The sequence below is a fragment of the Colias eurytheme genome, chromosome 10 (genome assembly GCF_061535395.1).
Source record: "Colias eurytheme isolate Ceu_HAF_F1 chromosome 10, ilColEury1 Martin Lab GWU primary, whole genome shotgun sequence".
In the NCBI taxonomy this organism is placed as follows: Eukaryota; Metazoa; Arthropoda; class Insecta; order Lepidoptera; family Pieridae; genus Colias; species Colias eurytheme.
Window position 1 is genome coordinate 1,114,418 of NC_142989.1, and position 17,226 is coordinate 1,131,643.

Consider the following 17,226-nt stretch of genomic DNA (forward strand, 5'->3'; position numbering starts at 1 on the left):
AATGGCAACATTATTATTTTCGTTCTAAAACAATAATCGTTTTTATTATATTAATCTAAAACACAGAATATATGTTTTATTTAATATATTTACGATAAATACCATTATAATTTTATAAAAAGGCATACGCAATTCATTAATTAATTTTTATCATTAGAATTCTATGCCACACTGCCATCTAGTTTGCTTTATGTGACAACTTTAAATATTGGAGCGCCATCTAGTGACAATATTAGAAACTATATACAAGAATTTGTCACAATCGGTCTTCAGCTCTCCGCCGTCAGAGTGGAAACTCGCGTCAAGTCAGTGTTGAGTGTTCACAATTTTACAGCCTCTGGATTTTGACGTGTGACAGGACACTGCAACCAAAACAGTTGCAGTTTGATAGTGCATAAAAATAAAGACGATTGGTAATGAAATAGTGATAAAATGGCAGAAAGTAAAGGTGCGTTAATAGCGAAAACAGTGCAAAAACACGCCGGACGGGCAAAGGAAAAGGTATTTATCGTTTTATCTTACTACTGTGTCAGGTGATTGTGTTCAATATTTTCATCTGCAAATGATGTGAAAGTGTGCTTCTGAGAGAACTTGCGTTGGGCATGAAATGCTACCGGATCTCCGAGTTATAAAACCCGTACGCAATTTCACTAAAGGTCGAATTTCACCTGTTGATAACCTGTAGAATGAAGAATCGTATCGAAGTAAAATACGCGACGTAATCCTTGTTTACACACTCAGCTGACTTCTTTGTCACTTGACGTATCGTTTATAGTGCTTTAGTTTAGATGAGCTGGTTTCCAGGGTACGCAGCTGCCTATTTATAGTACGCACCGGTTGTGATAAATTTGGACTGAAATTGAGATGTCACGATTTTTTAAGAAATTAAAATAAAGTTTGACACAGTTATTGCATCAAGATCTAAAACATCAAATGCGAGAAAATTGTTATATTAATGCCAATTTTATTTATAGTTCTGATAGCATTAGTCAGTGTAACAGACAGACATAGTTCATACTAAAGTTATTTCTATTTCGTCTATTTTTATTTAACACACATTTTTTTGTGACTTGTTAATATTTATTTGGGGCAAGAAGCTGCAGATACATTTAGTAATATAAACATTTCTATCATTATATAAAATGGGATAAAAAAATTATTACAAATTGTAAAATTTGGCTAATATTTGGCATACATAGTAGGATGTTGACCCTATTTGGCAAGAAGCCCATAGGCCGGTGCAAACACTGCCAATTGCATGTTAAATATAAAGAGAGAGCACATGGATAAATAAAAGGTTAAGCTGAACTATATAGGAACAAAAATAATCACATTGAAACTAAAGAAAAATTAACTATCTTTCTTTAAAATCTTAACTATCATAATTTTATGCAGAGCTAAACATGCAGTTGTTTTATATATTTGAAAACCAGGCAAATCTTACCTAACATGAAATAAACAGATTATTTTCTGAGTATAATTTTAATAAAAACATAGGAAGGTATGTCATTATCTAATGACTAAACAATTTTTTGCATTTAATGTTAGCATTCTCACAAAAAAACGTTGACGGTCACACAATAGTTACAAGATTACCAATTATTTGTGATAAACGGTATATGATCTCCGTTAGTAGCTGCAAAAAATGAGTTGATTTCAAGTCATAATGACATTGAATCCATTTATCTCTTTTTGCTACACTGCAACAATGCTATTTTTATCAAAAATAGCTTCAACTGAATTACAATATTTAAGTTAGTACAAATTTACCTTACTCAACATAATTATGTGTTAAATATTTTTGTGTGCAGTTGTAGGGTAAAAATTGAACTACTCAAATAAAGAAAATTTTATAAAACAAGAAAAAAATATAAGCATAATCTTAGAGACAATGAATTATTATATAAACCACCCAACCTATAAACTTAAAAAGAAAACAAAAGTTATATGTATTTTCAAAACCAGTTTAATATCTAAATAAATTTTATTTCGAGCAATATAAATTACAAAATATTAAGCACATATATAATGAACTTCCATTTATGTAAGATCTTAAATAATATAAGGCCTCAAGTTATTAAATAAAATTTTATAGCTGTTTAAATATGGTAATGTTGCTATAATGTTTATATTATTGCAAATTTGTTGAGGAAATCTTGACTTAGAATTCAATCCCACACATTTGTTTAAGTATACAGTTAATGAATGTTTATATTAATAGATATGTGGATGGAAATACTTCATAATTAGACATCGGATTTAATGCATTTGCATATTTGCATATGCAAACTCTCTAATTACGGCGTTAATGCATATTTTAGCCTTTTTCCCCAATCGTGCATATTTCGTTAAGTAGCGGGAGTTTTGATTGGTCGACTAACCTTTATTAGCCAATCAGAGCGCTCAGCGAGTAAACAAACCCTATTTTGGCATGGTAAAATGGCAAAAAATTACAAAATGGGCTCCATTTTAAGTTAATTTTGAGCCATTCAAAATAGGGTTAGATTACCCAAAATTGCGCTCACAAATTTGCGCTCGAAAATTTGGTAAAAATGCTTACTTAATTGTATATTGTCACAAAAACTATACTTAATTTCAAGAAAATTTCACTGTTTTTGTACAATCTTTAAAAATAATAAAGGTTTTTTGATTTTGTATTGTGCATATTTTAGGCATATCAGTCGTTTTTAGTGCATATTTCGGCCTTTTTTAGTGCATATTTGCATGCATATTTTGGCATTTTGTTAGTGCATATAATCCGATGTCTATTCATAATATTTAACTTTGAAAGTAGTCTTACTAAGGTCATTTGTTATGTACTTGCATGTGAGTGTGTGTGTGCTAGGTGTAGTGCATAATAGAATGATGCAGATAATAAAGTCTGACAAATTATCTCACAAATAAATATTTAAAGTGAAGATGCACAAGATTACAAGAATATGTATTAACCTTTTTAAATGTAATGTTTAGATTAAAAATCCAAATCTAAAACATAGATTAACTAGTAAAATATACATAATATAGTAGCTATATTGCAAAGCCACCATTTTTTGGCGGGGAAACTACTTATACCAAAAGCATTCCATCATTGAGTTATCACTCATTTCTTGCATGTAATGCGCTGATTACACCTAACGAGTACAGTGGCGAGTCAGTAAATACGCTCTCGGCCGAGACAGTTGCCGAACCGAGTGGGTGTTTACACGTATTTCACTAGTGGCGAGTCAGTTCAGTTTTGATCACGACGCGGACGTCTGCAATGGATCGAAAAAAAAAAGAATTTAAACGGGTTTTAAATCGGCTGTTACCAGATATTATTAACGAATTGTGGGATTTATTAGAAATAATAAATAAAAATAATAATTCTTTGAAAAAATACAATGACGAAACGAACGAGTGGCGAGTGGCCGAGTGACGCGACGAGTGCGTGTTTATACCTGCCGAGCGGGATAGCGAGTGGGTACTCGGCCGAGTAAACAAATTGGGATTCTAGTGACTGTCTCGCCGCTCTTCTCGGCCGAGTACTCGGCCGAGCACTCGTTGAAGTGTTTATACCAACCGAGCACTCGGCCGAGGACACTGACTCGCCACTGTACTCGTTAGGTGTAATCGCCGCATAAGGTTGTGTATAAGTGGCAGAACCCGAAAACAAGAAGAAAGTTAAGAAATCTAATGGTCAGAAGGAATTTCTCGTCACCATAACGGGGCCGGTGGAAACCGGTTTGTGATATCATCGTGTTTATCAAGTGGCCGGCGATCACCTACGCGTCTAGCTCTTTTCGACATTTTTACTTGCCGACTTTTGGATAATATTTGTTAATAGAAAATTATTATAGCGAACTCTTAAAATTATGTAAGTACTAATTTGTCCAGTCTTCGATTACCGGATAGAATCTTACAGAATGATCGAAGAATTTAGACTAATCATTTCTCTTAGATCACTGGATCTGACCCATTGGGTCAATAACTGATTGAAAATGCACGCAGGATTTACCTATATCTGGAATTTTTAGAATGTTTACTTTTGCGAGAAACTTCGATTTTTATTAAAACTTTAATATTATTAGTCAACATCATTCCACATGCAATTAAAATAATATCAAGGCAATCGTCAAAGAATAGAAGGACGTTTTTACTTTTTATACCTCCACGTAGGTACCTACTGGTCCTACTACCTATAATCGATATTATTTCTATAATACATGCTGAATATATTTGAACTCTTCAATGGGTTATGGGTAGGACTCACAATAGCGATTGATCAACCTAACAATCTATCGTAACGTCGACATGGGAACGCCTCTGACCATCATAGATGTTAATTTCATAACAGCTATCATGCATTTAAATTAATAAAAAAAATTGGTTGTCTGTAAAGTCGGTTTACTGACGATAGTTGAACGTGACAACGTCCGATTGTGCTACTTTGTCGCTCGTTCCGCGCTCTCGCTTGCACTTCAAGCCTTACATGGAACGCCTCAGAGCGAGGTAACGCCGCATGAGTCATGTTTTTTCGTGCGTGCAGCCGGCTCTATCGAATTATAAGACGTTGTCACGTCAAAAAACTATTATTAGAATCTATATCACATTAGTATTCGATAAATGAACGTGTTATATCCATGAATTTTGCACTCGTTACAGTTTATTTTCGTATTCTTAAAGAAAATTACAATAGATAAATCACGTTAACGTTTGTAGCCGCAAATGGTAATTAGTGGTGTTCTAATTGAATAAATTAACTGGAATAAAATTGCATATGAATAACGATACGATACCTCTTTCTTTCACGTTGGGTATCGTGTATTGAGCGCGTGTCGTGAGGAATATCATAACCGATCTATAAAAACTGATTGAATAATTCGTTTTAATTATTATAATACAAATATAATGTTATAAAATTAACCGTTTCTTCATCATAACATAGGTAATAGTTTATCTGTAGCAAAGTGTTTCAACTTTGCTAGTATGTATGTCGGAGCCCGGAGGAAAAATTTGTTTGAATCGAAAATATTTTCCTTGGCTAATATTTCAAATAATTAACTATACAAATTACAGTTCATTACACTTTTTTTCGATATTTAAGTAAGAATAAAACTAGATGAGGATACTTCATCTCAATCCTTAATTCCTCAGGACGGATTTACCAAAAATAATATGTACAGTAGAACAGTTATACGCATGTAAAATAGTATAATAAGTTACCTCCCAATTCCCATGCATAGAGCATAATATAATAGACACTAACATTCCAGGAACATTCCGCGGCAGTATCATCAAAGTCACAATGCTAATCTTTTATCCAATGCGAATTACAAATACCTACCTGTCTATTTCCCGACCGTTCTCACATAAAAGTCATGGGAAGAGCACATAAATGTTGACAATAGTTAACCATATCCACAATATAAAGAAGAGAAGCTGAAGAGTTTGTTTGTTTGCTTGAACGCGCTAATCTCAGGAACTACTGGTCTGAGTTGAAAAATTCCTTCAGTGCTTAATAGCTCATTTATCGAAGAAGGCTTATATAATGGCATTATATAAGCATTATAGGCATTATATAATGACGCTACATAGCCATAGCCCGCATAGACCAACAGGAGCGGAGCAATGCCGCGGGTAAAACGAAGCTAGAAGAAAACATATTATAGTAACTATCAGACATCGATGGAATATTTGAAAGTGACCATATGTATATAATGCAAATTCTCACCCAGTGTAAGGTCATTTTGGCTTTTAGACCGGGAGATACTGACACAAAATTTCGAGTCATTTGTAACAGGATGGCGGTTCTACAGGGGTCTTAGTACGCAATGACAAAAAGAAAAACGATGGTGTGAACACTGGTACCGGCGGCTTAGTCGCGTGGGCGTTAGTCGAACTCGTCGTAAAAATAGCGAAAGTCAAACGATTTGTAACACAAAAAATTTAGAATTTACCGATAGCCCATAAAAAAGAAGTAGGCGGTAGTGTCATGCCATACTTTTCCGGTGTGACTTACAGCCCGCCATACCGACGCAAATGTGTTGATTTAAAAAAAAACAATTCAGCCATTTGTACCAGGCTAACTTTTGCACAGGTAACCATCGTCGTGTAGCCATTTACGAAAATCATCATACCATACTTTTCGGACGATTCCAAATGATCGCCATACCGCCGAAAATCTGCAAAAATTTTTTTTTTCGCCAAACTTTTTGTACCAGTATTGCATTTGGATTTTTGGAGAGTATTTGATAAAATGTGACCATTATTATATTTGCCATACTTCTAGTAGGGGGAAAAAGTGCTGCCATACTTCATAAATAAATTTATTATTAATTTATAGAAGTGAAGATTTCTACCACCTAGATCTTTGAAATTTTGTATTTATATTTGTTGAACCTCAAACTTATAGGAAAGATTAATGCCATACTGTTAAAAATCGTTCAAAATACGAATAAAATCATACAATAAAAAAAAATCTTATACACATTCGCCACCTCCCACAGGTATGGCATTATCACACTTCTATTTATAATCATTCAGGAGTTGTTGAAAAAAAAATTTAGGGTGTTACAAATGGTTCGGCGAAAAAAAAAATTTGCAGATTTTCGGCGGTATGGCGACCATTTGGAATCGTCCGAAAAGTATGGCATGGCGATTTTCGTAAATGGCTGCACGACGATGGTTACCTGTGCAAAAGTTAGCCTGGTACAAATGGTTGAATTGTTTTTTTTAAATCAACACATTCGCGTCGGTATGGCGGGCTGTAAGTCACACCGGAAAAGTATGGCATGACACTACCGCCTACTTCTTTTTTATGGGCTATCGGTAAATTCTAAAATTTTTGTGTTACAAATCGTTTGACTTCGCTATTTTTCCGACGAGTTCGACTAACGCCCACGCGACTAAGCCGCCGGTACCAGCGTTCACACCATCGTTTTTCTTTTTGTCATTGCGTACTAAGACCCCTGTAGAACAGCCATCCTGTTACAAATGACTCGAAATTTTGTGTCAGTATCTCCCGGTCTATTTGTCAAGAGCACTTTCTACGTCCTCGTTCGAGACGAGTCGAGACTGATAATGTCCACAAATCTATTAATATTGTAAATAGATAGAGCGTATGTGTGCAAAATAATCACCACAGTTAGGTAAATGTATTAATAAATATACTTTTTCTGGAATTTCATTGATGTGTCGTTTGCCCAAATTCAAAGATTTTACTCCAAAACTACAACTACAATTCATTTTAACGGGTTATTCAAGCTTGTGAAGATAAATTTTCCTAAATCTCACAATGCTCAACGTTTACATTGATTTTAATCTTATCTCTCAGGCTCTAACCTTCACCATAGTTTTGTATCTAAATGTTTGATTAACTAACTATACCGTAATACCGTATACGGTAGTTACGGAAAAATGAAACAATGGATTAGATGAACGAAAAATTTATCGTCGCTTTCAGTTTATAGTTTCATTTTTTAAGACATACTATTTGATTCTTTCAGAATATAATGTACTTATATTACTATAAAAGTTCTCTCGTATAAAGTAACTCTATGCATGTTATTATTGAATAACAAGAGATTTTGAATAATATATTGTCATACGATATTATATCCTGCTCAACTGCACAATATTGGTACGATTTGTAAGGTCTTTAACCTATGACATCATACAGATAACATTAAGCGTGCAACTACTTTGTTTATCTTAATTGACCTGCATTTAGGACATTTCAGGTGCTCGTTTTACGACATATCGAACTATAAACATAAGCATAGGTATCATATGACAAGTATAAATCTTTAAAGATAAATAATTTGAATGGGTTGGCTAAGTTTAACATTAGAATTTAGTTATGATATTAAATTGAAAACTTTTTTTGTCTTGTAATATCAACAAAATGGTATGTAATATAATCATACAGTACCTACCTACATGCAGCAATCCATTCACCGTTACTCCATATTAATTTTTCCCATTTCCTCAACTAATCTTTTAGATTTAGAGCACCCAAATAGAACTGTATAAACGTTACAATATTGTAACAAATCAAACATCCCAATGCCACCGTGGGCCGTGTCCTTGTCACCCACGGCTCAGCTAAGCCACCCCACGCGACGCCCACACAGATTACAAGCAAGCACTTTCATTGGGCATATTAAGCAATATACCGTGATTTACAGAAACAATGAATAAACGCAGCGATTTGTATGATTGTTGAGTGTCTCAATGGAATTACTTGGAGGATTCATTTACGTGAGCTCTGATGCTTTTTGATTGATATGTATGTTTGTTTATATTTGTAAAGTGAAAGTTTTTGGGAAAATATAGGATATTGCCGAAAACACTCGACCGACTTCAAAATTGGATAGCATAGGTACCCATAGCATTTATATTGTTGTAATATGCACTTCACATTGATGATATGATTTTTGCGTTATTTTTAATTTTGTTTGAATCTTAGATGAAACACTTGCTAGGCGAAAGCATTGCAATGAATGTAGATTTAGTTCTTTTGAAGTTGTTTGCAAGCAGATTTACGTCACTTTTTTATTACAACTAAAGAATTAGGTTTATTGCTCTTGTCTTTCTTCAGACAACAGTTTTAATAACCCTCTAAATTTTTCGGATACTTTCAGAACGCCATTACCTTACCTATGCCAAGTAGGTATGAAATAGAATTTTAATTTCTGACCAATGAACCACACCAATCCAAACTCAAAAAGTGTCATTAGAACAAGAGACGCGGGTGGTACAATTCGGAGTAGTGCATGTAATAGTGTGCCGAATGCCGATATTACGACAAGTTTCGTCACAATTCGCCCACTTCCTACGGCGCTTGCCAATTGGTCCACTTTCGTATCAATAGCTTACAACCGTCTCGTTCCGGACTATTATTAAATAAAAAAATGCTAAAATTATGCGCGCACGCACCTCGCTCGTTTCTTCACGACACACTTTAGGTTGGAGTTAATGGCGAATATCTGCATGCAATGCGGTTGTGACACACAAGCATGCTAACAACTTCGCGTGCCACTACTTACTATAACACGATGTGTATCTTGCAGATTTGTTGGGGTTTCTCGTCTGCCTTTTTCTTTTGATAGTATCTCAGTATCTTGATTAAAAGAACCTATTAAAATGAATTAGAAGCTATAATTTTAATAAATTCAACGTTCTCCTACCACAATATTCTTGCATGGTGAGAAATATAATAATACATCATTCTACCGCACTATTTATTCAATTTACAATTTCATAATCGTGTTAGGGAGCAATTTTCTCGCAAATCAATAGCGCTAAGAGGTTTTTAATTATTCCTGACAACGATCAGAAATACCATCTATTCGCACTTTGTAGATAAATCATCGGATTTACAATTCCCTCGTGGATCCGCGATAATATCTTAATTACAAACCACACCTGTGCTGCGTTTAATTCTTCCGAGCAACTGTGAATTTTGTGTTTATTAATAGTTCTCAGATTTAGGACACTTAAGATTCATTGCGTCATGAACCTGGGAAGTGCCTTCTCTAGAAAAAGTGTTATCATATTTTAATGTTTTAAGTCTGCCTTGTTTAATTTATTTTCCAAATCACCACTTTCATTATATTTCACAGATAAAGATAATTTAAAGTGTCCTAATCCTCTTATGTTATTTTAACAAACTTTACTATGTATTGTTTTATGTGTCCGTTTTATCGAAAGCAAATAGGCTGTGTATCCTCAAGTCTATAAACTCCAAATATGTACGTTCATTAATTATTTGTAAGAGAATAATTATGTTCAATATTGCCTATACCTAGGTTGCGACCTAGCCAATGTTGCGGTTTCCTCAGAATTGCACTCACTGTCCTAAATTCCACGTTAACAGGCTGACGAGTATTTTGCCTTTAAGCGCATTCCTCTCACTAACTTATACTTTCACGAAAAATCTCTTACTACAACCTGAATTGCATACAAGATACCTAATTCATCACGTGACTGTATATTTTGGAATTGTTAACATCATTGCTACATAAATGTGTTAACCAATACATATTTATATAGCGATGAGGTATACTACAAGTATTCTGTTTCAAAATCTACATATTATTCTATGTGCCTTTATAAAGACAAGCTTTGTAACTTGCCCATAGAATCTCTATTTGTTTCATCTATGTGTGCATCTTACTGGCTGCATCCATTGTTAATATTTATGAGTTATTGCGCAATTCTGTTTCTATGCATTATAATTAATTTATATAATTAAGAGCTACCGAATTTAAGTTCGTAAGTAATTAAAGTTCTCAAAATTTAAAATTCTAATTCCAAACTATTCATTTGTATGCATTGTGGCAGCAGAATCACAAGTATCAAATCAAGGACATTTTTTTTTTACTTTAGACTACATTCGTCTCAATCTTTAACTTCCCAATAGACAAAAACATTGTACCTCACTTTGCCATTGACGTTATCAGATAAGATTAGCTCGGCAACTGTGATGAATCCTCACTAGAAACAAGGTCGAATGTTACTCTCGATTACTTGTGACTATGTAATTGCTAATTACAGACTATTACGGCTATTATAAATGGTATATCACGTTTCCATTGGCATGTGTATAGTGTCGTGTTAGGAGACTGATTTAGTTTCAAACGCATTGTATTTGCAGTCAATAAATCTGTAGATTGAGATGCGTCGTGAAATTATTGGTGTTATGTTTCATTGTAACTGCGCAGCTCATTTTCATATCAACATTGATATGAATGATAGTAGATAACTCCTTTAACTTGAATTTTCAATATAATGAGGTTCTATGGTTATTTCGAACGTTAAGCTTAGTATATATAAATTCTACTATAACATTGTAGTAAGAATTAATAATATCATCATATTTCTGATGATGTAAGGCGAGGCAGGTGCTTAACAAAACTGATATTGCCTTTTCGGTCTTATAGACTTATTTGGAATGGATCCAAAAGCAAGTCGGTTAGTCAGGGTTCTAGGGTAAACGGCCCTGCCCACGCGACAAAATATTAGACATCAGTTCTGGGTTGCCTTTGACAACTTAGTCTCAATTTATAAATTTAGAAGAGACGGCAAATGGAACGTAAATTTGGCAGGAAAACTGCAATTTCCGCCTGGGTTTATGCATCCAATGAAGATAAGCATAGATTTGTGGTTTTTGTCTCCAATTCTGAAGACGTTATTCACAGAGTGTATTCAGAGCATGCTTAAGCTATAATTAACTCATATAGTTGTCACTATGCGTAATGTTTGTAAGGTTAAAAATATGATTCTATTTATATTTCCTATTGTAATACTTATGTTAATCCAACCAAGTACTTTATCAAGTTCATTAGTTAGATTTTCCTGTCCCCTCACATATTTAATGTCCTTAATCCAGAAGGGACCATAAACAGTGGTTATCAAGTATTTAAAGTAAAGTGTATGGAACAGGATAATTCTATTTTTCTTGTAATTGTACAAACAGCAAATTAATGTAACGCAAAGATAAAGTGAATGAATAATAGGAGGAAATTTTGCCAAGAATCTTTAAAGTATGTTTACAAACCTGTTGTTTGTTGAAAATCTCATGTCTCTAAAGCGTGATTTTTATTATGGACACTTTATTTTCAAGTAACGTTGAAACTATAGAAATAGTAGTACTATAGTCTGTCCACTATTAGAATTGCTTTTTGACAGCTCGACGGGTGATACCAGAAGTGATGTTCAAAAGATTATCGATTGTGATACCATTTCAATTATAAATTCAAAATATTATGATAAATCGAATCAGGTACGTAAATAATAATTACAACGTAAACGTACTAATAAGATATGTAATAATAAGACCACATATCTATGCATTGTATGTTAAAACTAAACTAATATTTTATTATTAATTGGTTTCTATCTTACAATTTGGTTGTCTTTACGTTTAAATTATATAACATAATAGAAGAGTTTTTCTGTATCGGATATATTTTACAGAGTATTTCTATCGATTATTTTAATCTATCGACCCATCATTGTATAATTCTGTGTAGGCATCACTAAGTGGGCGGGACCTGTCCATGAAGTACGATAATTATTTGTATGACATTTTAACATAGACAATTCAATCCTACATAGGCGTGAAGCTGTCAAAAAGCAAATAATATAATGGACAGAGTATAGTGTAGAATTTCGCGAATAAGGACTATCTCATCAGTAAAAATAAAATCACGGCAGTTATTCAAGGTAAAAGAGTATTTTCTAGTGTTTGATTTAATTTCTAAGGGTCGTTACTTTTTTTAATAAATTTCTACATGCTAGCTCGTGGGACGCAATTAATAATTTTCAGCTTATACTAGAAAGCGGATACCTTACTAGGTATCCGTAATTCGAAAGGGATAAGAATTTAAATTGAAAAGAGAGGTAAATATCTATCATATACTTAAGTGCTATTCCAAGAATGTGCATTAAAACGATAGCCTTGTTTTAATGGTGTTGTTGTAAAATGCAAAGCGATTGAACTGGTTTATGTTTATTTTGTCGGTACAGGAATACGTTGACTTCTTTGGCATCTCGTCAATGATATTATGCAAACGATAAAGAGCTTTGTACTTAATATGTTACGAAAGTGCTCTGCTTCTTTAGAAGCGTTTGATATAATATGGGTACATGCCTTGTACATGCATGTACAGTACTGTTTATTTATTGTGATCGGACTATAAGATGTTAATAAGTTTGTTGGATTTCATTTTTTTTGGCTATTTGTTTATGGATTTTCTTGATAATTTGTGATACTGTAGTTTGTAACCATCTTATTTTCGCTTCACATGAATTGTCCTGGCATATTGGTCATCTTACGCTAAATTATTATCGTAAACATTGCTAAATATAATTCTCGTCATGTCATGAGGTTGCTAGCTTCCTAAACGAGGCATCACGCACGAGTTACGCAAAAGGTGTCGCTAAGTTAGGCAGCGTGCACTAAAAGGTTACGAAATGTCCTAAAATTGGACGTTGTCATGCTAACACAGTTATCATTTCGAGATACCAATTCTTATACAAATTGATTTTTTTTTCGAGGAGGTATCTAGTGCTGAAGCTTTCCTGGATTAGAAATTCTGAAAGTATTGGAAGTCTTGCTTTTTTAAGTTTTTTTTTTTTGAAAATGGTCATTTATTTGTTTCTTTAAAGTTAAAAAAAATATACCGGCCGAATTGATAATCTCCTCTCCTCTTGAAGTCGGTTAAAAATTAAGTTAACTTTGAAATTTTTTTCGAAGACTTATCGAGCCTTACTTCCGAGATAGTTTAAAAATAACTGTTGCTTTTTATTCATCTGCCTGAAACTGTGTTTATCTTTACGCAAACTTCCTTTAATTAAAATAATTAATGTTTTATTTACCTAATAAAATTGAATGAACTGACCCAAAATTGTGTTTACTGTATTTGAAGTCAGAGAAACCATTTCGTAATCAAGAAAATTTATTATATGATTTGTATAATTATTTATAGTAAATAATGGAAAGATTGCAGATAAAGATTCACCTAATAAGACACAAGTATCTGAAACACAAGGGTACAAGACACTCAAAGTTTATGGACAGGTGAAAGTAAGAGAAGGTGCAACCATTAAAGTCATGACACGGTTCAAATGCAAGGTCACGGTGACCTTGTACTTATTGTAATAATCTGCGATAGGACCAACTTAAATGCACGATCCGTCTTCCGGAAGAGTTATAGTGACGTATTGAGTTCATCTACTAGATTACGTAAGGGACAGACGCATATATCCGTGTCAAAGACTAAACTACAGCCAAACGCCTTGTACATTTCGTATGATTATCGACTTAAATGCTGGGGGTTAAGATATATAATCGATTAGAGATCGTTGATAGTTAAGGCGTTTTGTTATTTAATTCATTATGGACGGTAGCCAGGCCAGGGATGCGACTATTCCCGTCTGGGAAGCTGTTCAGTGTATCGGATGGCTCGCGAATGTCTATTTGGCGTGTGTCATTCAAAGCGCACATGATGCTTGGTCATTATTAATGGGGGAAAACTAATTTCAATGTTATATGAACAATTGCTATTATTCTATGTATTATGGACAGAGGATTACGTATTATTGATTGCTATAGTTGGTGCTGTTTTGTGACTAACTCGGTATTGTTAAATCGTTTATGGCTTCATAATTTGGGCCGGTCAATGTCGTCAGCCCCATAAACATGAAGATTGGTATTCATCGATTTGCATATTGATTAAAAGGCACTTGATCACTGTTATGAAACACCAATCCGATTAATAAATACGAATCCTAGGTGTCGTTATTTCAATTTAAAGGGCCTTAGAGAGCGAGATATACGCGTGTAAGAAATATGCGTATTGTCTATTATAAGCACTTGTTTAATTTTTAAGACGTATGCAACATATGGAGCAGGTTAAGAATATCTACACGTGCACCTCCGGCTCGCAATGGTACTGTAATACGTGTTCATTCCGCTGCATTACTCGGCTGTTTGCTTTGTATTATGTCATTTATCGATGACTTCAATAACCGAGTCGTGACATTCGGTGATCGCTGAACGAAAATGAAAACAAGGTCGTAACGCCGGCTGAATATTTGGGCTATCACTAGCTATTGGGCTGTGATCTCGGAAATCGGCCAATTCTCAACGGATCTAATTATTGTAGATTCGTTAATGAAAACAATGTGAAACGATGTGGAATACTTCGAATGTTTATTTTACTTTCAATCACTGTTCAAAATTGTAGCTGGTAATGTATTGTACGAAATGGTTTTTATTATTTTAAGATAAAAATGAAATATCTATGAAAAAAATTCATCGAAGAAGCGAATTCGAATGTCTTACAAAAATATTCAAGATTAAGGTAGTTTTATCTTCAGAGGAATAAAATACTAAAGATAATGCTTGTGTTATATCCAGAGGAATATACCTACTGCTTACCTAGTCATAACATCACAAATATTTTTCATATCATATCTATGCTATTTTCTCGTGTTATCGTTGCCGATGATAAATTCGGAATTGAAGTAATACTAACACAGAAATATGAAAACATTTCTATTTATTATAAACTGGAATCGTAAGCGACCTAAAAAGAAATGAGGTCAAGATTTAAAGCGTTTGTGATTTTATTTCTGGATAGTGTCGACGTTTATACTCCTGGTTGGTCATTAGAAATACTAAGAATTGATATTTTTTTATTTGAATCCGAGAAACAATCAATTATAAATATTTATTTAACTCGTGTAACTATTAAATGGATGATTTCAAAGATAGGGGTTATATTTTCGATCTTCGTCTACAATGTATCTACTTTGGCTCCTATTACTTAAGACGCTCGGTTCGTTGCTCCAGAACTATTCAACACTTTCGCAATCCGCTTTTGAAACAAAGAATTCTGTTTCCATAACGTGTTTAACATGTAAATGCATTACTACGAGTCGTCAATGGCATTGTTCTCACGGTATCGCAAGCAATCGAGTTATCAGCTGGAATGTGAACGTCCAAACTAACGCGGGTAACCAGTAAATGTCATGGAGGCAAACGCGTGAGGTTGAATATGACGAAATGGGTGTGGGTACATCTCCGCTTTTCTTTTCTCAACTGCTAACTAGTTTGAAGAATAAGAGAAACTTATTTGGCAGTATGTACTTGACCTACATTTCTTGTTTGATTTCTGGTATTAGAAGGTAAACACTAAACAGTGTTAAATTTGTTTTCAGAAGAAATAAAATGTTGACAGTGTTTGATCTCAATATATAACTGACCGCATTTATGGAAACATATTAGTAACTTTAAAAATCGTATAATTTATCCCACCTTAAGTAGAAGCATCCAAAACAAACATTTCTAAAGTGTCAATGTTATTTTAATTACACCAGTTAATCAGTAATAACGAATTTCTGAATCAGGCCAGACGTCTCTAGTTTCTTCGGAAACGTTTTTCCACCCGAAGCTGTCAGACCAGCCGGCCGTCCCTTTTCTTTGTTCGCGAATTCAGTTCCGGCTGTCGTCTGTCCCTTTCGCACGCTTTCCCTCCTCTCAGAGAGTACACCTGTGAAGCGACACACATCTCTGCGCCTTCCGTTGCTTTCTATTTTCTTTGATCGGTTTACGCGGTTGCAATGGCCAAAAAAATGTGACCATTGAGTATTCAGATATGGAAAGATATTTTTGCGAAACGGAAATATGTATTAGTAGCAGATTTATGAACATAATGCATTTGGTTTATAAGCCAGGTAAACAAATAAACTGACATACTAGCACTTCTACTTTAACTTATTAGGGAAATCTGCGTTCCTAATGTAACATCATCCTGTGTTGAATTATGTTTTGTTTGCGTTTTGTAATAGTGAATAATATTACAATGAGTATTACTAAATTTTATAACTTGCATACGTGATGTATAATTTATTTTAAATTGTAGATTTATTATATCATATTTAAACCTATTAAACTATAACCGTGACTGCCCATATAATATTTAAGCCTGACTCGACAATTTTGAAGTGAAAAATACAAGTGTTATGGATGTTTTATATTGCTAGTTGCGCCTTTGTGTGTCTGTCCATTTTAAATAAATAAATGGAAAAAATAAATTGTAAATAGAAATGTTTTATGACGATTTTTTTACACCTATAAATTAGCATACGTCAATGGGTCGGGAAACTGTAACTTTCTTTCTTTAAATACATATTTTGCAAATCGAAGGATTTTCACATGGTGTGCTATGGTGAAATGCGATAGTAACAGTAACCCAGAAATGAAGCGACTTTTTATTCCGTCTCGATTTATTATGTATTCGTAAGTGTCAAGTTTACGGCCGTTCATTGTGCTTAAAACGGTTTCACTTTAATTTCACATTCGTTAAAGAAATCCATTGTTTCAAGTAAGTTTTCACTGATCATAGTTTTAGGCATTATTACATTCTTCCCATGGTCACTATGTTAATTAATGTTTTATGTGACGTGTCTTTTATGTTTTAGATCTTTCTTTTGTTGTGTGTGAAAAAATTAAGGAAATTTAAATTGGCTTCTAGATAATATTCCATTTGGATTACGATATAAAATATCGAACTGAAGCCGATGAATCTCTCATCCGTTGTTGACCTACTTTTTGCATTCATTGAACTACATATAATAAATAAATCATTTTGATTTAAATTACTTAATATAGAAATGAGTTTATCAAAACTATTAAGCGATACGTTTACCATCATTTGTGTTTTAAATATTTAAGTA

The 17,226-nt window shown here is 33.7% G+C and overlaps 1 protein-coding gene across 1 annotated transcript in view; it reads left to right on the forward strand.

Annotated features, from left to right (window-relative positions):
* The first annotated feature begins 256 nt into the window (after positions 1-256).
* The window catches only part of Amph (amphiphysin), a 45,055-nt gene continuing 28,085 nt past the window's right edge, over positions 257-17,226 (forward strand). Inside the window, exon 1 of the mRNA XM_090106035.1 lies at positions 257-501. Within this exon, the coding sequence (XP_089962161.1) occupies positions 433-501 (69 nt within the window). The 5' untranslated portion in view covers positions 257-432. The remainder of the gene's footprint in view (positions 502-17,226) is intronic.